At 34.1% G+C, this 23,592-nt stretch overlaps 1 protein-coding gene across 4 annotated transcripts in view; it reads left to right on the forward strand.

The window, feature by feature from the left end:
* Mybl1 (MYB proto-oncogene like 1) overlaps positions 1-23,359 on the forward strand; it is a 38,753-nt gene extending 15,394 nt beyond the window's left edge. The window contains exons 6-16 of one of the 4 annotated variants that reach the window (XM_038348153.1): positions 587-761; positions 3,010-3,081; positions 4,482-4,586; positions 11,557-11,790; positions 13,901-14,269; positions 16,351-16,493; positions 16,929-17,043; positions 18,118-18,234; positions 18,431-18,535; positions 19,010-19,189; positions 20,772-23,359. In XM_038348153.1, coding sequence (XP_038204081.1) covers positions 587-761; positions 3,010-3,081; positions 4,482-4,586; positions 11,557-11,790; positions 13,901-14,269; positions 16,351-16,493; positions 16,929-17,043; positions 18,118-18,234; positions 18,431-18,535; positions 19,010-19,189; positions 20,772-20,900 — 1,744 coding nt within the window. In that variant the 3' untranslated portion in view covers positions 20,901-23,359. The remainder of the gene's footprint in view (positions 1-586; positions 762-3,009; positions 3,082-4,481; positions 4,587-11,556; positions 11,791-13,900; positions 14,270-16,350; positions 16,494-16,928; positions 17,044-18,117; positions 18,235-18,430; positions 18,536-19,009; positions 19,190-20,771) is intronic. The other 3 variants (XM_038348155.1, XM_038348154.1, XM_038348156.1) reach the window with 3 other exon arrangements.
* Positions 23,360-23,592: the final 233 nt, after the last annotated feature.

Consider the following 23,592-nt stretch of genomic DNA (forward strand, 5'->3'; position numbering starts at 1 on the left):
GATTGTACCCAGGACCTCATTTATGATAGGCTGCTAGACAAGCACTTTACCCCTTAGTTTTGTTTTTTCCTTTTCCTTTTCCTGGAGTGAGGCTTTTGTACTTAGTATGCCTTTTACCCAGAAGGCTCTTCTTTTTCTGTTTTTATTTGAGCAGGTTCTTACTGTGTTGTCCAGGCTAGTCTTGAGGTCCCATGCTACCTCAGCCTCCCAAGTGCTGGGGCTGCAGGCTGATGGCCTCATGCTGGATGTTTTTCTGTTCTTGTACTGCCAGTTTAGTCTCGACTTAAAGATCTCAGCTTCACTGTCATCTCACCAGAGGTCTTTCCTGTGCCCCTAACCAAAATTACCCCACTTACTAACTTCTCATCCTATTTTAGTTATCCATACTGCAATGATAATTTTCCTATTTATTTCTTTGTCTTCCCTATTGCCGTGCTTTCAGTAAGAATTTAAGCTCTGTATCAGCAGGGACCTTTTAAATACTTATTTCAACAGTTGTAAAAGTGTGTTTTATGGATTTTGTGTATGCTAGACAGTGCTAAAATTTTTGGATTCCCTTTAAAAATGATATACTTTCATTTCTTAGGACTGATAATTCTATCAAAAATCATTGGAATTCTACTATGCGAAGAAAAGTGGAGCAGGAGGGCTACTTACAGGATGGAATAAAATCAGAGCGGTCGTCATCAAAACTTCAACACAAACCTTGTGCGACTATGGACCATTTGCAAACCCAGAATCAGTTTTACATACCTGTTCAGGCACATATTTTTAATATCTTTATTATTTAAAAACAGTTTTTTTTAGTTGCTATATGGGAAAGGTTCTTGGTATTTTAGGACAAGTAAAATTTATATTGGGCAGTGACACAGATAGACTTTTAAATTTCCAACTGAAAAAGTAAGCCATAAGTTTGACAAATATTTCAGTATAAATTTCATTTAAAATTTCCTTTTATATGCGATTTTCACATTAAGAAATGTAGCATATAGCAATATTCTTTAATGCTTTGTAGTTATGGTCCAGCGGACATAAAGATGTGCTTTCACATCTACTGTAGTTTCTCCTCAAACGTTGTTCTGTGTAATTGTAGTATTACCTGACTCACAGTTTAAAGGAGCAGTAAGACATCACTTAAACATCCCTTTGGGGAACAGTAAATAGTTGGTCTTTGATCTTGTTCTGCTTTGCTCTTCACTTGGGTGATTTCCGTTTCTCTAGAGGTTACTCAAGTTCAAACTGATGAGCTCTGTCTTGTCCCTTAGAGCATGCATTTACCCACCTGTAAGAAATTTGGCTTTATCTTTTCCTGGCTGTGTCTTATGTGTTTATGATGAGCAATTCTTAGTTCTGTTCACATAAAATATTAAGACTGTCAGGACTAAGCACCTAATGAAAGATAAAACGGGGCATAGTGTTAAAAAGTCTGCTTCCTGAGCCTCGGGTTTTATTTCATTTTACTTTTTATGAGCATCACTAAGTTTTGTTAGACATACTTTTAAAAGAACCTCTTAACGTACTGACATCTTCATTTACAAATAGGAAATTATACTGAAACCTCACCTTAAGGTTTTTAATGTTTTGTTTTTTTAACATATTTTCTTCAGAGTCCTAGATTTCCATAGCATAAACTATAAGGTTTTGCTTCTGTCTTAGAAAAATTACCAAAGTTTTTTGACTTACAGAAAGATAATTTTATAAATTAGTTGTTGCTAAGGAAGTGTTTGACAATATCAACCAAAATATGTTGGAATGATAAGGAGTTTTTTAGTATTTTAAGAATTGTTTCCTATTTAATAATTTAGAAAGCATTATACATTTAAAATTTAAACTATTAAGAAGATAATTCTAGCCGGGCGGTGGTGGCGCACGCCTTTAATCTTAGCACTCGGGAGGCAGAGGCAGGCGGATCTCTGTGAGTTCGAGACCAGCCTGGTCTACAAGAGCTAGTTTCAGGACAGGCTCCAAAGCCACAGAGAAACCCTGTCTCAAAAAATAAAAAAAAAAAAAAAAAGAAGATAATTTTAATTTTTCTTGAGAAGTGTGACATGAAGAAAAATACATTGGTTTAAAATATTGTGGCATATTTTCATTGGAAAGTTTGAGAAAAATAAATTTCTAATTTATTGGAGTTACCAAGTTGAGTGATACATGATTCTAATTGAGTATTGTCAAAGTTAAGTTCTAGGTTAGAACAATGATTTTGCATTAAATAATGATTTAGGTAGATCCTTACAGAATATATACCAATTATATTTATTTGTATTTGATTGCCAGATTTTTTACAAACATCTCATATATTTTACTAATGCTCACCGAATTCTAATACATTTATACTTTTTTTAAATTTAGAGATTGACATTAGGTGGTGATAGGAGTAGGAACATGATTTATTATCTCCTGTAGTCAACCCTCAAAAGCTGACTTTCAAATATATGCGGTAGGGAGGTAATGTTGTAATGAACTGATTGACTGATACAAGTAGGATTAGAAACTAGGTGTGGTGATAGACACCTGTAATTTCAGTTCTGGGGAGGCTGAGGCAGGAGGATCAGAAGTTTGAGACTAGCCTCAGGTACATAATTAACGCCAAGCTGTTTGGGCTGCATAACAAAACCCTGTCTCACAAAAACAAAAGACAAAAACACAAATCTAAAATATAGATTTTTTTCCCCTACACTTATCAGTATATTCTAGGGATAGGCAAAACAATTATTAAGTAAAAAGTATTGTTTTGAGTTTTCAAAGTTATTAGACAATATCCAATTTCTAAATTTTTATTAGTTTATTTTTTTGGTTTTTTTGTTTTGAGATAGAATCGCACCATCAAGCCCTGAGATCTTACATAAGTTTGTCTGCCTCTGCCTCCTGAGTGCTGGCGTTAAAGACATGTGCTACCCTGCTTAATGTTCTATTTCTTAATGTTGACATTTTATCACAGGCTGTCTTGGCATAAGATTTTTTAAAAAATGTATAACCTGTAATAGCAATGTTTTACTTACTCTTTAGATCCCTGGTTACCAGTATGTATCACCTGATGGCAATTGTGTTGAACATGTTCAGACATCTGCCTTTATTCAGGTAAGTTGTATTTATAACAAAAATACAAAGGAAGACAGTTATCATCCATTGCTTACTTGTAATCCCAGTTTTTAAGATGAGGCAGGAAGATTGCCACAGCTCAAGACAAGCAGAGCTACGTAGCAAGTAAGTGTCAGGTCAGTCAGGGCTACAGAATAAAACCTGTCTCAAAAAGTGAAAACAACAAAGATCAAACAAATGAAAACAAAAATAGAGGAAGCCTAGTGATATGTGCAGATCCGTGATCCCAGCACTTGGGAAGTTAGGGGCAGGAAGATGTGAGTTTGAGACGAGATTCTGTACCCATCCCTCACTAAAAAAAGGAAAGAAAAAGAAAGAAAGAAAGAAAGAAAGAAAGAAAGAAAGAAAGAAAGAAAGAAAGAAAGAGAAAAGAAAGCTTTTGACATAGTTATAGAAGTTTAGTACTCATTTAATTTTCTATTAAAGAGAACATTGTTGGATTTTTTGTTTTGTTTTTTACTTTGAATATTATAAAACTAAAGGAAAATGTATAAATGGATTTGAAAAATATAAAACCATAAAAGTATGAAGTGATTAGCAGCACCAGTGTGGTAATTTGTTCAGTCTTGTAGCTTAAATCTTTCAAACAGCTGCTGAAGGTATAAAATATGTTACAAGGGAATTATCTAAAATGTTCCAAATGTATATTTTTGATACGTAGTTAATGTAATATGCTTTTTAGTTTGTTTAGTTTTTTGCTGTTGGTCACATAGCCCAGACTGGCCTTGAACTTGACAAGTACTCAAGAATGCCCTTGAATTTGAAGTCCTCACATTTGCTCCTCTCTAGTGTTGGCCACCATGCACGGTTTTAGGTGTTGCTGGAGACATAGGGTGTTACCATGTAGCCCATGTTAGCTTTAAACCTGAAACCCTCCTTTCTTTCTGTTTCTAGAGTTGGGGAATCACAGGTGTGTACTACCATGCCTGAAATAATGTCTTTCTTTCTTTTTTTTTTTTTTTTTTTTTTTTTTTTTTTGGTTTTTTCGAGACAGGGTTTCTCTGCAGCTTTTTTAGAGCCTGCCCTGGAACTAGCTCTTGTAGATCAGGCTGGCCTCGAACTCACAGAGATCCGCCTGCCTCTGCCTCCCGAGTGCTGGGATTAAAGGCGTGCGCCACCACCGCCCGGCTATGTCTTTCTTTTTGTACATTTAAGTTTCCCCAATTTTTTTTACAAAGTTGAAAATATTTGCCAAGTACCTTTTTAGATTCTAGAGATATTGTGATACATTGATTTAGTATCATGAAAACGTTAGTAGCATTTGGATTTAGTAGCATTAAGCTTTATTATAGGTTACATAGAAGAAAATAAGAAGGAAAACATTATTTTAAAGCAATTGTGATGGTGCCTGTTTTTCTCTTTTATTTAACTTATTTTAGCAACCCTTTGTTGATGAAGATCCTGATAAGGAAAAAAAAATAAAGGAACTTGAGTTGCTTCTTATGTCAGCTGAGAATGAAGTTAGAAGAAAGAGGCTTCCATCTGTAAGAAATGAATTTATATGCTTGTATTTGATTATTAGTCCTTTATATTAATTCTTTTATGCTTTTTCTTAGTTGTAGAGTGTTTTCAATGTGACTTCACATTTATTTAGTTATTTGTTTGTTTGTTTATTGTTTTTTGAGAAAGTCTGAGTAACAGTCCTGGCTGACCTGGAACTCACTTTTGTAGACCAGGCTGGCCCTGAACTCACTGAGATCCACCTGCCTCTGCCTCCCAAGTGCTGGTATTAAAGGAGTGTGCCACCACTGCCCGGCCAGCTGTTAAAGGCTAGGCTCACAACCAAAAATATAGGTGACTTTACATTTTAATATAAACACTTTTTTTTCTCATTTTAATTTGCAATTTTGAGGTTGCTTGATTATGATTTACATCTCTTCCAGCCTGTTTTACAGTGTTCTGTATTAGGATACTCAAAAAAGTTCTTAAATAATAATTGTTAAAGACTTAAAATCTTTGATTTGTATTTTTTTCTGTATTATATTAAGCTTTTAAAGACTTGACATTCCATGTAATGATGGGTTAAATTGAAAAAGCGTATAAAATGCAATAGGTAGAGAGATTTAAAAGCACTAAAATTTTATTTTCTTTGAAAAAATTCTGTTTTAGTCTATTTAGGATATGAATTCAATAAATTGGAAAAAGTGATAATAACAAGCTGGGCTGCAGTGGCACATAGTTTAATTCCAGCACTCAGGAGGCAGAGACAGGCAGATCTCAGTGAGTTGAGGCCAGATTGGTTTACAGAGTGAGTTCCAGAGGACAGCCAGAGATACACTGAGAAACCTGACTCGAAAAACAAAACAAAACAACTTAATTATAACAACACAGCAGGGAACATTTAGATTTTATATTCTCTAACTCTTTCATAAGAAAAAGGTTGATATGGTTGTCTTTGATTTGGTTCATCCAAATAAGCTGGAGTATTAAATTAAGATAAGATCTAGTAGAATTAAACAGGCAATGCTAGATGGAGTAGAGAAAAAAGATGTACTTTATACTTAGGTGAGAATTTTGGACATTTAAATTGATATCTGGAGTATTTTTTATATTTTGAGAAGAGTTTTCTTAAACTGGGCATACAGCTCAGTGGTAGAGCATTTGCCTGATATGCATCAGATCTTAGGTTCAGTTTCAGCACTGAATAAAGTTGCTTTTCTTCTCCTTGATTTCAGACTGAATGAGAGGGCAAACGTTGAGTTACTGGGAACTCAGCATCACTCTGATAGAATAAATTGACATGTTCAATTAGTGTCATGAAACAAATGATATTGTTTTACATTATTTAAGGGGGAATTAAAATAACATGTTAATTATTATAAGTAAGGTTTTTACTGTAGGAAAGGCAGTTTTGTTTTGAAACAAACTATCAGTAAATAGGAAGACTAGAAGTATGCTTATTTTAATGTTAATTTTAGTTTTGCTAAAGAAGAGACAAATAGTTATATATAGAGAGTCCTTATTTGTAGATGATTATGTCATGTTTAAGCCATTCTAAAAAATTTTGGAATGAGATGTAGCACAGTGGTAGGAACCTTGTCTTATGTTTGAGGCCTTGGACTTTGTCCCAAGTGCTTCAAAACTAAAGCTAAACAAAACAATTATGAAAAAATTCAAGTACTTTTAGATTTAAAAATTTTATTTTTTCCATTTTATTTTTTTGTTTATGGGTGTTTTGCATGTATGTATATCTATGTACTACATACATGAGGCCTCAGGAGGCCAGAATAAGGTATCAGATCCCCTAGAACTGGGGTTACAAATGGTTTTGACCTGCCATGTGGGTGCTAAGAATCAAACCCAGGTCCTTTGGAAGAGCAGCCAGTGCTCTTAACTGCTGAGCTGTCACTCCAGTCCAATCCCCCCTCCCCCATTCCAGACAGGGTTTCTCTATGTAACTAGCTGGCCTCAAACTCGGAGAGATCCACCTACCTCTGCTTCCTGAGTGCTGGGATTAAAGGCATGTGCCACCACCCCCTGGCCTAATTTTTGGTTTTTTAAAAAATAGTATGTTGGAGGCATGGAGGGGAGGTGTGGGGTGATTGAGAAGTGAACAGTGGGGGAAATGATCAAGATATATACATGTATGGTGTTATCAAAGAATAAATATTTTAAAACTAATAACAGTACCTTAGCTCAGGATGCAGCATACCTGTCTCATTTAATAAGAAAAATATATTAGATAAATTAATTCACATTTTATATTAAAAGGGAAAAAATTTCTGACTTCTTTTTAAAACTTCATATTCATCATAAGACTTCACACACATTGTTTTTAACGTTTGTGTGATTATAGTGACTACTATTTTACTGCATTCCATTATGCTTCACTCAGCTGAGTGAATTGTAGAGGTCAGAAGTGAGTGTGAGGTCATCTGGAAATGAGATATAGATGGTCTGAGCCCACATGTGGCTTCTGTGAGCTGAACCAGAGTTTCTCTGTGTTCCAGCAGTTGCTCCCAAATAATAAATAAGTGCGCAGACACTTATTAGTAAATATAAATGCTCAACCAATAGCTTAGGCTTGTCTCCTCCAGCCAGCTCTTACAACTTTACCCATTTCTGTTAATCTATGTGCTGCCCTGAGGCTGGTTTATCTCATCTATGAACTTCCCATACTGCTTCTTCTGCATCTGGCTTGAGACTCCTCAGACTCTGCCCTTCTTCCCAGCATTCTCTCTGCTTAGAAAATCCTTCCTAGCTCTCGGCCAATCAGCTTTATATTAACAATGAAAGCAACACATTTTCACAGTATACAGGAGGATTATTCCACAGCATTTCCCCTTTTTATCTTAATACAAAAGGAAGGTTTTGACTTTAACATAGTAAAATGATAAACAACAAAAATGGTTATCAAGAATTTTAGTTACACTATCCAGTCCTTTTGTATTTGGCAAATTTAGAGAAAATAGTCTGTTATTAATCTTTCTGAGTCTAAAGTTTCAAACCTTAATTTATTTACCTTTTTATCATAACTAAAGAAAACTCTAAGTCTGATTATTTAGTCCTTAGCGCCATTAAAGACCCCAGAAAGGTGTCATGTTGTCTAACAACAGGGACATCTATCTGTCTAGACAGTCATCCAAAGTTCTTCTGTACATTGGGGCATCCAACTTTGGCCTACAGGCCTAGTATATCTGACAGACACTTTTGGAAAGCAAGGAATTTTGAAGGACTGTCGTGCTGTGTATTGGCAAAGTTTGGCAGTCACTTTTTTGTGTCCTGCTGGTTTAGTTTTGACTCTGTACTGTCAGCAATTGAGGCAAGGGCAGTTTCTTTGCCCAAATGGCTAGCTTTTGCCCTAAAGAAAGTAAACTCCATATAGAGGTTCTTTGATACCCATCATCCTTTTTTGAAGTAGATTGATAGTATTAGGAGCAGACATGTCTCAACTGCCATGAAAAGTCTTAGGTTAGTAAACATATTAAATGGCATATTCTGTAGGTCTTAGAAGTGTTGGAAGACCATCTGTTGTTCATCTAAATATATCTGTATGACCTTGAAAACATACCTAGCATGACTATGAGTTTGACTATTATAGATGACTATTAATCTGTATTTCTTAATTAAACATTATATCTTTAAATGAGCTGTATAAACACAATACCCCAAACAAGAGTCAGAAGATGCATAAGTATAATAAAATTAACTTTAAATTTGTACCAGTTTACCAAAATCCATACTAATGTAAAATATTTTGAAGTTAATAGTTTTTTTTGGATTAAAGTAGAATCAATAATCTTCCTTTTTTATTGTTCCTGTATCATATCCCCTTTTTGCCTTTAGAAAGAGATCTTAGAACGTAACTCTTTTGTTTAGGTTTTATTCTTCCTATGACCAGTAACAACTTGTAAACAACCCCCTAAACAGTGATAAGTATTTATAATCCATTGAATAACCAAAAGCCACCAATACCCCCATCTTGGGAATGTGGGTGTCACTTTCTAGACTACTTCCTGTTGTTTGTGAGTGCTGGTATCTTTGGTGAAATCTTGAGAAAATCAGAATAATTGTTAAGTCTTGGCTGGATCATCTCAGCCAGCAGTTTTGAAGCTGTTTTGAATACTGGATCATCTGGGTCATTTTTATTGGTGTCTGGTCCTCTTGCTTTGAAGATACATAAGCTTTTAAAGGTATGCATTTCAGGTATATACTGTGCATTTTATACAAGGCAGCCAAAGATAATTTTTTGTTTTATGTTTGAGCAGGTAATGTATACATCATGTGTCTTGTAGTTTTTCTAGGTTTGGTCTTTATGTCGGTAGTCAGAATTTTTAGGAGGTCTTCTTTGATCAAATCTGATCATCTTTAACCTTTAATGAATCCATAGTCTTTTGTTTTCTGTGGAAAGCATAACCTCTTCTGCAAAGTAACATCTTTTGACTTCCATTTTGAAGTCAAGACATTTTTAAAATATATAAATTGGTTTAATCCAACAGTTTTCATAATCCAGTGTGTCTTAGCAGCTGTCATTTCTTCATTAACAATCAGAAAATCTAAAGACAATACAGTAACATACAGAATCCAGACTGTGCATTTCCCATCTTCATGTGGCTTATATTTTTTTAAACTCTATTCTTTTTTTAAGGACTTCATTATTTTTAAACTATTTTTAGAGACCCTTTTTCCCATCTAGATCTGTCTTTACCCCAAACCTGCCATATAGCTCATGCTGACAAGGCTTGCATGGGTGGCTCAAGTCCACAGGCAGCTTCTAGGAGATGGATCCCTGTACTGAGGGCCAGGATGAGAGACACAGGACTAGGAAACCGCATTTGGCCCAGTTTTTGTGTGTTTAGAACTTTAAGCTTTCTCAGGTCTTCTGTGGATGTAGGTGTGCCATGTTTGAATGCCATTTGTAGGCAGAGTGTCCCAGTAGCTACTCCCAAATAACCACTCAGAGACTTACTATTAATTATAAGTGCTCAGACAATAGCTTAGGTTTGCCTTCTCCAGCCAGCTCTGTTAATCTGTTGCTGCCCTGAGGCTGGTTTACTCCATCTATAACTTCCCATGTTACTACTTCTGCATCTGGCCTGATACTCTTCAGACTCTGCCCTTCTTCCTGGCATTCTCTCTGCCCTAAAACTCCTGCCTAGCTACCAGCCAATCAGCTTTATATTAACAATTAGAGCAACACATTTTCACAGTGTGCAGAAGGATTATTCTACAACAAATGGAAGATCAACAAGTACTCTTATCCACTGAGCCATTTTTCCAGCCCCGATTTTTAATAGTAGTAACCATTTGTTGAGTGATTCCTGTAAAATGGGAAGTATGTTCTTTTTGTTTTATTTTATCTATTATCTGTCTGTCTGTCTGTCTTTATTTATTTACTCATTTATTTATTTGGTTTTTCAAAACAGGGTTTCTCTGTATAACAGCCCTGACTGTCCTGAAACTTGCTCTGTAGACCAGGCTGGCCTCAAACTCACAGAGATCCTCCTGCCTCTGCCTCCTAAGTGATGGGATTAAAGGTGTGCACCACCATGCCTGGCACGAGCAGTACATTCTTTTTTTTTTTTTTTTTGGTTTTTCGAGACAGGGTTTCTCTGTGGCTTTGGAGCCTGTCCTGGAACTAGCTCTTGTAGACCAGGCTGGTCTCGAACTCACAGAGATCCGCCTGCCTCTGCCTCCCAAGTGCTGGGATTAAAGGCGTGCGCCACCACCGCCCGGCTTTTTTTTTTTTGGCAGTACATTCTTAAGAATATGTTTGATACTAGATATATTTAATTTTAAATAAAATTTAAAATTCCTCTTGTGCACCAGCCACATTTTACAGATATGGCTCCCATACTGAGTTGCTGAATATATAGAACATTTTCATGTTTCAGAAAGTTCCGTTGAATAGTGTTGTATGCATTGTAAGTTATCTTTTCTTTGTGATGCTTCAAAATCTCCTTATTTTATTATCATAACAACAGGAAACTAGGCTTGCAAAATAAATTGCCTGGGTTGTTTCTAAAGAAAGAAAGAAAACTTGTATAAGCCTGATATCAGAGTACTTAATCTGCAATGAGAACAAAGATAAGGAATAGAATATAGTAAGATGAAATAAATCACTTAGTTTTATAAGAACATAAGAAAATTATGTAGATTAGATTCACAGTCAGAACATGTTCTTGGAAGAAGTCTTATTTGAGGTCAGTCTTGAATAGAAATATTTTTTATTTTATGCGCATTGTTGTTTTGCCCACATTTATGTCTGTGTGAGAGTTTTGGAACCCTTGGAACTGGAGTTATGCATGCTTTTGAGCTGCCATGTGGGTGCTAATAATTGAATTCAGGTCCTCTGAAAGAGTAACCACTGTTCGTAACTACTGAGCTATCTCTCCAGCCCTGAATTCAGTCTTGAAATGCAGGATGATTATATTGTATATATATTAGCAAGATAGATGTATTAGGACAATATTTTAAATAGTAGATGAAAGTGTATTATCATCAGTCACATGGGATACCTCTTAATATTTAAAGTGCCTTTTAAATCAAGGCAACACTTTGTGTGAATGGTGAGTTAGGGAATGTTCTAGATAAAGAGAACAATAGTATGTACAAAGGCTCTCCAGAGGTAAAAAAAAAAAAAAAAATCATTCATCAGGGAGTTAAAAGTACTAAAGCTTGGTATTCTCATAAAGTGAGGGTTGTGAGTGGAATTGTGGAATGAAGTTTAAAAAAGAAAATAGACTACATTTTAGTTCTTTGTTACATATAAGTACTAGTTTTATTGGCAGTGGCTTTATAGTTGAAATTTATTTAGAAAATAAAGAAATCTAGTCAAGGAATGAAACTTAGTGGGAACAAAGTATATACTAATATTGAAGAAAGGCTATACTGGGTACTATATCTTTATTTAAAATAATATTAATTATGTTATTAAAATTTTTTATTTAAAATTTAAATTCATACCTATATTGAGAATGGCTAATAATATTCAATTTTCTTTTGTACTTTTAGCAACCTGGAAGCTTTTCTAGCTGGTCTGGTAGTTTCCTTATGGATGATAGCATGTCTAACACGCTGAATAACCTTGAGGAACACACTGCCGAGTTTTATAGCATGGATGAAAATCAGACTGTCTCTGCTCAGCAAAACTCACCCACAAAGTTTCTAGCCGTAGAAGCAAATGCTGTGCTGTCTTCTCTACAGACCATCCCAGAATTTGCAGAGACTCTAGAACTTATTGAATCTGTAAGTTTGAAATTATGAAATTAATAACATAATCTCATGTTTAGAAGCTTAGTTTAATATTTAAATAGACATTTACCTACTTAAATGCTAAGCATTGCCTAATTTTGATCTCTTTTATAGAGGTTTCTGACCAAAAAAAAATTAAAGGTTTAAGTCCTCCTCAAATATGTGTCTTAAAAAGATGTTTTAGAATTAAAAATTTAATTCATTATTAGATGAGTTATTTAAATACATTAGAATGTTTTAAACTAGGGGAAATATAAAGAAGAAATTTTAAATCTATATATTCAGACTTGATCGTTTGATGTATAGAAACACACATAAAATTTATGTTATATTTTTATCTTCTGTTATGTTATGATTCTGTCATTGGTTTCTTAACATATATATAATTTTGAGCAGTGTCTCACTGAGTATCCCTGGCTGACCTGGAACTCCATATATAAACTAGGCTGGCTTTGAACTTACAGAGATCTGTCTGCCTCTGCCTCCTGAGTGTTGGGCTTAAAGGCATGTGCCACCCACCATGCCTGGATCTTAAATATATTTCTTAAGCTTGAATTTTGAGGCTTTATAGTATCCCAGCATATGAGAGTTTGACAGTAAGACAGTTTATTTACTGAATGCATTGCTGTGTGTTTAGAGAACATCTAGATTTTTCCATATCATCAATAAAAAGTAATATTTATAAAGGCTTTGTTGTCAAATCATGACAGACAATTATATACTTGGCTAAATTGAATTTCTAAGTCAAAGTATATGTTCCATACATATTACTAAATCGTTATATAGTTTTGTAGTATTTTCCTATTTAATAGAATGATTTTATGATGAATTAATTCTTTTTAATAATAGCCTAAAATAATTTTTCTTTTTATGTAAAATATTCTGACAGAAAATTTCAGCTGAGTTAGATGAAACATTATCTTGTAATATTCCAAATTGTTATTATAAAAAATTGTAATGCTTTCTTCTAAAGTGTTCTACTTAATTAAACAAAGATGTTTAGACAAAGTTTGTTTTTACTGGTAAAAATGAGTAAATAACTTGTTAGAAATTATCATCCTAACATTTCTCAATGCTGTAGTGCCCTTGTCTGAAGGCCACAGCTTTCCAGATTTCCTTGTTTGTAGCAAATGCTTTCTATACAGTTACGACCATTAGTGGTCACGCCCTCTACACAGTGTGGCAGTTTCCCAGGTCAGATTCGGCAGGCTTTTGTCTTTCTGTTGTTGAGGCTTGCTATTGCAGGGAGTCTTGTTTGTAGCGGTAAAAGCCATGGAGACAGAGATGGAAAGAAATGAGCATTTAACTTTCCATCATCACCTCATTCAGATGGATTTGCTCGTACCCTTTTTGGGGAAACTGAAAATCTCCATCAGGAAACAGGAACTTCTGAGTAGCCTAGGTGAAGAATTTCCACTGTCCAGGAGAGTGTCACCTCCCACCTCACTCTCTATCTGCCTTCCTTTACTCAGCGACCCTTAGTCATTTACACACTGATGTATTTCTGAGGTAGGGCTTCCATGTCCATTTTTCTGCCTTACAAGATAAAAGGGAACAGTTTGTGGCCATTTTCTATTTAAACAGTGGATTTTAGATAGAAGATAAACAATGTGCCTGGTGAATGGAAGCATTTATTTAAGTGCATGGAGCAATTCTACACCATCCACATTAATATTTCTTTTACCTCTTAAGTAGGGACTGTCATAGAGATGATATGACAGAAAGGTTTATTTAATTTGTTTTTACACTTGAATCACTCATTTGAAATGATTTAAAAAATCTTTCTGTATTTTTCATTAATAAAATACACTAATGTAAAATGTAATGTCAAATATTCAGGGCATGTAATTTTCTAACATGGAAATACAATTGAATGCCAACAAATTAGGAGATTTCTTATTTTTATTTAAAATTCTGTTTATAATCTGAAGACAGTGAAAAGGGTGTAACGGGTTATTTAGAGTTTTTCTTTAGATGGTTTGGATTTATAAGCAATGCTGCATAAACAAATAAATTAATATAAAAAGGAATTATCCTGTGTTCAGATCTTATTTAATTAACTAGGTTACAGCTTAATGAGTTAAGAATTCATTTTTTTTTGTAGGATCCTGTAGCATGGAGTGATGTTACCAGTTTTGATCTTTCTGATGCTGCTGCTTCTCCTGTCAAGTCTACTCCAGTTAAACTAATGCGAATTCAACATAATGAAGGAGCCATGGAATGCCAATTTAATGTCAGTCTTGTACTTGAAGGGAAAAAGAACAGTTGTAATGGTGGAGACAGTGAAGCCATTTCTCTAGCATCCCCAAATGTTGTCAAGTTTAGCACTCCACCAACCATCCTCAGAAAGAAGAAAAGAATACGAGTGGGTCAGTCTCTAGGCAATGAACTTGGTGATGGCTCATTCAATGAAGGCAGTAATACAGCATTGAAACACACACCAGTGAAAACACTACCATTCTCTCCTTCACAGGTACTAATGTTGTCTCACTTATGTTTGCAAATGTAGACAAGATGAATTAAATTAGATCTTTAGTGCATTTAATAGCAGTAGCTTGCTTTGTTCACAAAGATATGTCTAAATGTATGCATGAGAATGGTGAATTCAGTGTCTCACCAAGGGTAGTATCTGCATTATAGTACCCTAGAATTTCAAGAGCTAAAAGGGACTTTTTCTTTGTCATATAGTGCTTTTTATAAGATTCTTCAGGAAACTGACCCCTAAAGGTAAAATGATTTATTTGCGCAAGGGTATCTAATACAGAGCTAAAACTAAGATCCAGTATGACTCTTTGATCCTGTATTGTTCATCATATATGTCCGGCATGCTGAAAACAGATCTTATCTGTATATAGCAATTTAGATTTTCATTTACATGTTAAGTTTTCATTTTTGACATTCTTTGGAAGAAATCCAGACAACAATTTATTCTAAGAATCTCATGTTTGGATATTCAAGATTAACTACTTAATTTTTTAGTAATGTTCCCAGAAGCAGATGTACACATTATGATTATTTTTGTTACTGTAAAAATTGTGTTATATTCCAGGTGTCTGTCACTTTTCTTACAGCATATCAGTTAATCTTTATAAAGACATTGGATGCCAAAGGGAATACAGTTTTGAAGTTCAGCAGCTGCTGCTTGCTGGAAGTGTTTTGATTATCTTAATTTTTTTTCTGTTGCTTTGATAAAATATCCTGACAAAAGCCATTTAAAGAAGGAAGGGGAGTTTGTTTTAGCCTGCAGTTCACAGTGACAATGGCAGGGATTTGAGAGAGCTGGTCACATTAACATCCACAGCCAGAAGAGAGCTAGGAATGCATGCTGCTGCTGCTTAGTTCCATTTCTGCTACCTGGAGATGGCCCCTTCACTTGTAGGCTGGGGTTCCCCACCTCATTTAACCCAGTTAAGTTAATCCCTCACAAATATGCCAAGGCCCATTTCCCAGGTGATTTTAGATTTTGTCAGGTTGACAGCACTAATTATCACACAAATGATAGAAAGTTTTATAAGATAAGTAGGGACCTTGAAGGTCAAATAAATCTGGGGAGGTCTGAAATGTTGTTGGAGGTATGTTTTAAGTTGGGAACACAGCTACTGTGATCTGAAAATGCTTGAGATAAGATAGTTTACGTGTACTACAATGTGAATAGTGTGTTCTCTCTCCAGCTCTCAAAGTTCAAAATTATTCCAGGGTAGATGAGGGTTTCCATTTCCAGAGCTTTTTATATTAGTGATTTTTACTGAGGTAAATTCTATGATAGAAAGCCAGTGGGAGGTGCTTATATCCTATGCCATTTGGCTTTTATCCTTTGAAAGAGTTTGATTGCTAATCCTAGGTGAGATGATTCAAGTATTAGGTGTGATAGAGCGAGAGTAGACTGTAGTTGTAGGTGGCACTTTTGAAGCAATTTTCACTTCTTCATATTACCGCTTCTAGTGTGCTAGTGACAAAAGAAAATTAGGTTTTTATAATAGTTTTTAAGTTAAGTCTCAGTACATTGTGTAATTTAGAGGGTGTACTCTTGTTTTGTCTGCTTGAAATATATGTGCTTCTAGGTAGGCGGGTTTGCCAGACAGTTAACTTTCAATAAGCTAGCAGTGTTCCTTCCCAAGACTTGTTCTTCCTGAGTAGTTGTAACAACAGTCTGAGTTCAAGATACTCTGAAAGAAAAGCACACTTAGCATTATTTATGAATGACAGTTCACAGCTAACTTTCTCAGTTACACTCTTGTACCAGACTGAAGATGTGCTGCAACAAATTGTTCTAAATTTTCTGTGCTGTTATAAACCTCACCATTTGTAAGACAACTGTTTCTTAAATGTTTTTCATGTACTGCCCTGTTCAGAGTGGTTCAGATGCTGGGAGGAAGCAGTGAACAGAATAGAAATTTCTTGTCATTATGGAGCTTAATTTCCATGAAGTAGAAAATACATGTAGTATTATTGAAAATCTTTTCCTAAAACAATAGAGAAGTCTTACCAGTTTGATATTTGTATAGGAATTTTGATGTTCTAAAATATTTTCTGTGAATTCTGTTCTCCTTTAAGTTTTTTAACACATGTCCTGGAAATGAACAACTTAATATAGAAAACCCTTCGTTTACATCAACCCCAATTTGTGGGCAAAAAGTTCTGATTACAACTCCTCTTCAGAAGGAAGCAACTCCCAAAGACCAAAAAGAAAATGTAGGGTAAGTCTGCATTAAATAATATTATGTTAGGGAGAGCAGGAAGCATAAAGTCAAGGGTATTTTAGTATTTTATTCAAGTAAATGGCACATCACATAATCTCTATGTCTATAAATTTAGAAGTTGGTTATTATTCTTTTTAAAGTCACAATCTCTTATTCTGTTCCTGTAGAATACTGAAAACTGGATAAATATAGCATAAAATTTTTATTTCAAGTAAAATATTCTTAGTACTTTTCCTAAGTCATTCTTCCTTTTAAAAAAATACTAATTAGAGAATGAACAACTTTAGGCAACCATATATTAATATCTCTATAATACTTTAGAAAAACATGTGTATATAAAAATGCAGTTTATGATTTTTCAGGGCTTTGCCTTCCTTAACATATGTGAACTCATATCATGAGAGTAATAAAAATATCTAAATGATTGACTAGGTTTAGAACACCTACTATTAGAAGATCTATATTGGGTACCACACCAAGAACTCCTACTCCATTTAAGAACGCACTTGCTGCTCAGGAAAAAAAGTATGGACCTCTTAAAATTGTGGTATGTATACTCTTTATTCTCAAGCTCTTCCTAGTTTTAATTAAAGAAAAAGTGGTGTTTATCATCTTGAATTTTTTAGCGTTAAAAAGTGTTTATTGAAACTGAAATAAAATTTTATCTCTTAATTTATTAATGTAATTTTGTGTTACTCTTACTTGACCTGTAAATAACCGTTTGTTTGACTCACTTTAAGTTTGTGTGTTCTCATGTTAACTAGAAGAAAACAGTTTCAGTGGCATGCTTTTTTCTTAGTGTTAAAGCATGTAGTTAGTAGTTTCATTGCAATAGAATTAATATTTTGATATATCTAATCATTTAATGCTGCTGAGGAAACTAACTGGTCAGGGAACCTTCTTAAAGTTCAGTCTCTCTTCTATGGACAAGTGATTAAGCACACCCAAGTTTTTTATTGTGAAACTAAAAAGACAATATAAATAAAGGGCTTGTCTCTAGTTTCATTATAGTGAGTACTTAGCCTTGTAGCTGTGGTAGCAATAGTTCATGAGTTAATACATCTGTGAAGTGTTTTAGTTATTTGTGTTCTCATAAATATTGTTATCTTTAAAATACCTCAGAAAAGGCCAGAACATTCTAGACATATGCAGATACTTTATGTTTATTAGAAATAAAGCTGTTACTTAAATTTTATTTCTTCAATGATAGTTTAAGTTTTGTTCTACTTTTAGTAATTTTAGGAGGTAGGTTCATTAAAATTAATATTCATCAATATTTTAAGCAATTATTACTATGAGCTGATTAATTAGTTAATTTGTATATCTATAGAAAGTAGAAGATAATTTTGTTAATATTGTAAAAGTCTAAAAGTTAAAGCAAAACCCAACTGTTTATTATTATTATTATTGTGGGTGTACACATGCTATGATACTCTTCAAGAGTTTAGAGGACAGCTTTGGGAATTAATTCTCTCTTTCTACCATGGACTCCGGGGACGGAACTTGGGTTGTCAGGCTTGTTGTCTTACCAGGCCAAAAGGCAGAATTTTATATACAAAGAGAGAGAAAAAAAAGGAATTTCTGGCAATTGCCTTTTAAAACCTTTAAAAAAATAATTTAGTCCCAGCCACTTGCCTTCTTGGAAGAAGACATTCGAGAAGTTTTAAAAGAAGAAACTGGAACAGACATATTCCTCAAAGAAGAAGATGAACCTGCTTACAAAAGCTGCAAGCAAGAGGTAATCTTGAGGATTGTTTATCTTCATTTCCGTAGTTAGTTAGAGGAGGTCTCTGTGTAACTTCCTGCTGCCCTTGCTGAGAGCTGTGACTGGGTGTGTTCCTCTGTGCAGCTCTTCTAGAAGTACTGCTTATGAAAGGCTTCATCAGGTACAGGGGACGTGGATATAAAGTTACCTTGTAAATTATTTTTCTTAGCATTCTGCATCTGTGAAGAAAGTCAGAAAATCACTAGCCTTAGAAAGCTGGGACAAAGAAGAACCAGGCTCTCAGCTACTATCTGAAGACATTTCAGATATACAGGTTTGTAAAGAATTCATACATGTTTTTAAATGTCTGTCTTAAATCATGGTGGTTCTCATTTCATATTCATTGCTTGACCAGATCATTTTAAGGAGAGTCACAGAAAATTTAGGATTGTTTTGCCTAATTCAGAGAGAACCTATTATCTATGAAGAATATACTATTTTTTAAACTTGTTTTATTTTAAGAGAAGTTAGTCTTTTGTATAATGTCAAAAAACAGTAGTTCACAAAACTTTAAATTTGAATTATCAAAATATTACTATAGCACTATAAGTTTATTTTGTGTAATTACCAAGATATTATTCTAATACTAGACATTTATTTTGTGTAATTACAAAAATATTACTAGATATTTCATCAGAGCCAAATGCTTCCTAAGAGGAAAATTAACAGGACTTCCATTACCTCTTACTCAGTAGTCTCTTGTCTCTACTTTTGAATTAGTTATTTTCCTCTTTCTTTTTTCTCTTAGTCAGAAAATATACTTGCAACATCTTTATTAATGATACCATTATTGGAAATACATGACAATAGGTGCAACTTGACTCCTGAAAAACAAGATATAAATTCAGCCAACAAAACATATACACTTACTAAAAAGAAACCAAACCCTAACCCTTCTAAAGTTGTCAAATTGGAAAAGAATCTTCAGGTATGGATTTATAAGTTTCTTTAGTGATTTTTGTTGCTGTTTAGTCAATGATCACTTTTAACTTACTGATCACAAATTATACTTTTTCTTTTAAAGTTTAAATTGACAAGTTTAAGAGAAACTCATTCATCAGTGCACATACCATTTCTACAATTAGAATTTTAACCAGAGATTTTTAGGGTTTTGTTGTTGCTGCTGTTGATTTGAGACAGGATCTCACCTTGTTATGTAGCTGACCTTGAAATCATAGTCCTGCAGCTTCAACTTCTTAAATTCTGGGATACAGATTTGTGCCATCATGCCTGGCTCTTTCATGATTTCTTTGTGTGTGTGTGTGTGTGTGTGTGTGTGTGTGTGTGTGTGTGTATAATGACATTTAAATCCACTTCTGGTATTTTTTACCTGTAAAATAAAAATGAATAGCCACATTCTTTGTTCCAAATTAGTAAGTAGGTGGAAGCATTTTCAGCATAATTTTTTGTTGATATGATTGTGCCCAGTAAACTCTGGATCAGAAGCTATAAGAAGCTATAAAACAAGAAATTCCCCCCATTCCTCTGTGGCCAGTAAATGGCTGCAAATGAAGGCTGGTGAAATTCTTATCTTGTTGTCTTAGGAGTTTACCCAAAGAATATGAATTGTTGGAGAGGAAGATTTCTTCTTTATGCCTCACTGACTACAGAATAGTTTCCCTGACATTGAGGCATTCCTTGAGACTATCTTTGGCAATCAGATATAGACAACCACCTGTCTGTCTTGGGCCATGGCTTTCAGAGAGTGACATAATGCATTCCCTTAATTGACTTAAAATGCTTTTAATTCCCAGTATTCAGTTAATATAGAGCTTCATATATACATATATATGTATATATGAAGTTCATCATGTAATAATTCTTACATATCATATAGAAGTCTTTATTCTTTGATAAGGAGAAAACAGGGTGCTCCTGTGGTTCACTTTACATCTTCCCTCTAAGTCTTTTCCTTTTTCTTGGTACTGGGGGCAAAACCCGAGTCTCCTACAGGCTAGATAAATACCCTACTAATGATCTACATCTCCAGCTCCTCTCTTTAAAACTTTTGGAAAATTTGGGGACAAAAGAGGTTTATATTTTTTTTCCTGTTATGATTCATTTGATTTATGGGGAGCTGTGGGGAACAAAACTATGCTATTATATATTCACCATAGGCCAGTGAGCAATATACACAATCATAATAATTACACAAAAATTGTCATAAATATTTTAGTATGTGTTAAAAATATAGCATCTCATATTAAAAGATATAATATTGTTATCAAAATATTTTATAGCAATTACTTATAAAATTCCTAGTCAAAGAATTGATTTTTAAAAGTCTAGTTATGAGGACTGGCAATATGGCTCAGTGGATAAAGGTGCTTGGTATTAACTCTTATGACCTAAGCTCCTGACTCCTGAGCTTTGTCCTTTGACTTCCACGTATGTATGTGGCGTGTTACGCGCGCACACACACATGTACACATGCATGCACTTTAATTATGAAGTGGTTTGGGTAGTTAATTTTACTAATTTTTACATCACTTTTGCTATTTCCTTCATAGTCAAATTGTGAGTGGGAAACAGTGGTCTATGGGAAGACAGAAGACCAACTTATCATGACTGAACAAGCGAGAAGATATCTGAGCACTTACACAGCCGCCAGCAGCACATCAAGAGCTCTCATACTCTAATTGTACTAAAGCTGATGCAATGCCCTACCCCCTACTGTATTTTGTGCCAAATTAGGTTGCAGATGAAACTTGTCTCAATTAATTTTTTTAAAGGTTTTAATACATCCCTACAATGGTTCGCATTTTTTTCTATATTGGACAGACAAATAATAAGCCACTTAAAGTAAGGGGTAGGTAAATTCATTATTTACTTTTTAAGAAATGAGAGTTTTAAAATTTGTTTTTAAAGAACACAATGGGAGAATAAGGATGTTCATGGGTATTCCAAAGCAAATTTTCACATAATTTCTTTACAGGATATATACCAGTACTTTCGCAAGGTTATAGTCTGTCATAAACAAGTTAAGTATGTGTGATCTCTGAAAGTCTGTATTTAGGACTCGGGGGCTTTATGAAGTACTTTTGCACGTGTGCTGATTTATTTAGACTACCATTTATAAAGAAACACAATAAGAAGGAGTCGCAAGGAAGCTAGAAAGTTGCACTACTAATTTTTGGTATTTTTCAGATACAATGAAATTAACTACAGTGTTAAGCATATTTATTTGAGCATAGTAATAAAAAAGCATTGAAAGTGGGCTTTTTCTTACTAGTAAAGAGTCAGTATTTCTTAAGTCTCAGAAGAGCTGAGAATTCTGTTGAATGTATTGTACAGTACGTAGGAGCAGGAAAACTGTGTAAATTAAAAAGATGTCTGTTTTTATAATTTATTTTCATTTTTAAAGCTTAAATGTAGATATTTATATATATACAGGGTGTCTAGAAGCCAGTGTTGTTTCTTGTCATTACAGCTAACGTAGTAAAGAATAACTTTGACTTTCAAGTATGAATTAGTTGTTATAGCTGCAAAGAATACAATATCTATACTGTATGTCACATCTTCCTAAATATTGCACTATATCCTTTAAATCATGTTGGTTATAAAGTAGTTCTAAAATGTACTAAATAATAATTTAATATTTTCTTTTTAAATTATATTGGAGGTCATAAATTAATCTGGTGATTCGTGTATGTGTTTGAAATTTTCATTTTGTTTAAAAAACAATATGGTACCTTGCTCCCTAAAACAGTCTGCACTTAGAAAGTTTATTCTATTTACTCAATGTTTCAGAATTAGAAAATATTATCTTTTATTTATACAAATATTTTGTCCTTTTATAAATGTTTTGTGTTTCCAGGTTACAACAGTTGCTTCAGTTGCCTGTTTAGGTGTTTGCACTTATTTTATTTCTTTTTGAAAGAATGTCTTTGCTTATGTGGTAGAGATTTTATGTAATTTTTGAGACATATAATGGTGTGCTGTCAACCTAAACACTGACAAGCAAATAGAATTGTACACTGTAGTTTGAATTATTTATAATTGACACACTCTCTCCCTCTCCACTCCTGAAGTAAGCTGCTATAGAAAGTAGCAGAATCGGCTGCTATGAGAGATGGAAAGAGCGACCACCACTTGCACTGTGTGAAAAGATAAGCAAATGATGGCAAGTTCTCAAGTTAACTTAATGGATTCAACTATTACCCAGCAGATTCTTACAAAGACCAAAACACTACTATGCCTCAAAACCAAACCAAACCAAACAGCTTAAGATTTTAAGAAATTCTATTTATCTGTTAATAGAAATGGGACTACTGAATATTTTAATGCCTAGTTCTTCAACAGTAGACCTAAAAAGGTTTTAAGCTTTAAATCCAATTGCTAGTTTTTGCATACTATATGTTAGTGAGAAGTAAAGAATATGTGTGGTGGTATTAAGATTATGCCTTCTTGATAACTAATAGGTAAAACAATTTGAATCTTCTTAGCATGTTAAATATGTTTTTTTTTCTAATTAATGAACTTCTCACAGAAATGTTGCTTTGTAAAACCAATGATTGTGGAAAAATCATACTATATCATTTCAGTTACTTTGGGGTAATAATAGTACATAATTCCTTTTAAAAATGTAGTTTTTAGCTGCATCGGATACGATAGTTTCCAATTGCCAAAGTAAAATATCTCAGATATGCTACATATTTTAAAACATAATTTTTCTTGAGCATTAAGTTAACAGAAATGTTAATATATTGTATATAAGCCTGGGCTTATGGAACGTAGTATATATTTGGATTGGTGTTGGTTGAATCCTCAAGTTAACTGCTTTGTTGCTTTTTTGTTGTTGTTGTTGCAAGATTTGTAATCATAAACATGCCAGGCATCTTAAGTCATCTTTTTTACTGTTCATTTGGATTCTTCAGTTTTCTGAAGATGCCATGCATACAGGTAGTAGCCATACATGCATGGAAACTGACTACACACATACCATACTGCATTTTATTGTAAGGTTTTCATATTAATGCAGCAATTACACTGACTAAATTGAGTTTTTTTAATATATGAGAACACTTTGCATTGTTAGAGAATCTTGCAGATAATGTTGAAATCTATTAACATCCAAATAAAGCATCTGTGTACAAGCTGATGTGGTATTGCTCATTCACTTTGCTTCTGTGTAATGGGTTTGATTGAACCCTTAAGACCTGAGTCCAACATTGCGTTCTTACCCTTTGTACTCTTAGAACTCCCTTTGCAGATGATTTCCCCTGTTAGCAAATGTGGCCCCTCCAGCAGGCTTCAAGTTCCTTTTACATTCCTTCATGTAACTTTTACTAACACTGGAAATAGAATGTTCAAAACAGATTTCTCTTCCCC

This window comes from Arvicola amphibius, chromosome 11, assembly GCF_903992535.2.
Source record: "Arvicola amphibius chromosome 11, mArvAmp1.2, whole genome shotgun sequence".
Taxonomy (NCBI): domain Eukaryota; kingdom Metazoa; phylum Chordata; class Mammalia; order Rodentia; family Cricetidae; genus Arvicola; species Arvicola amphibius.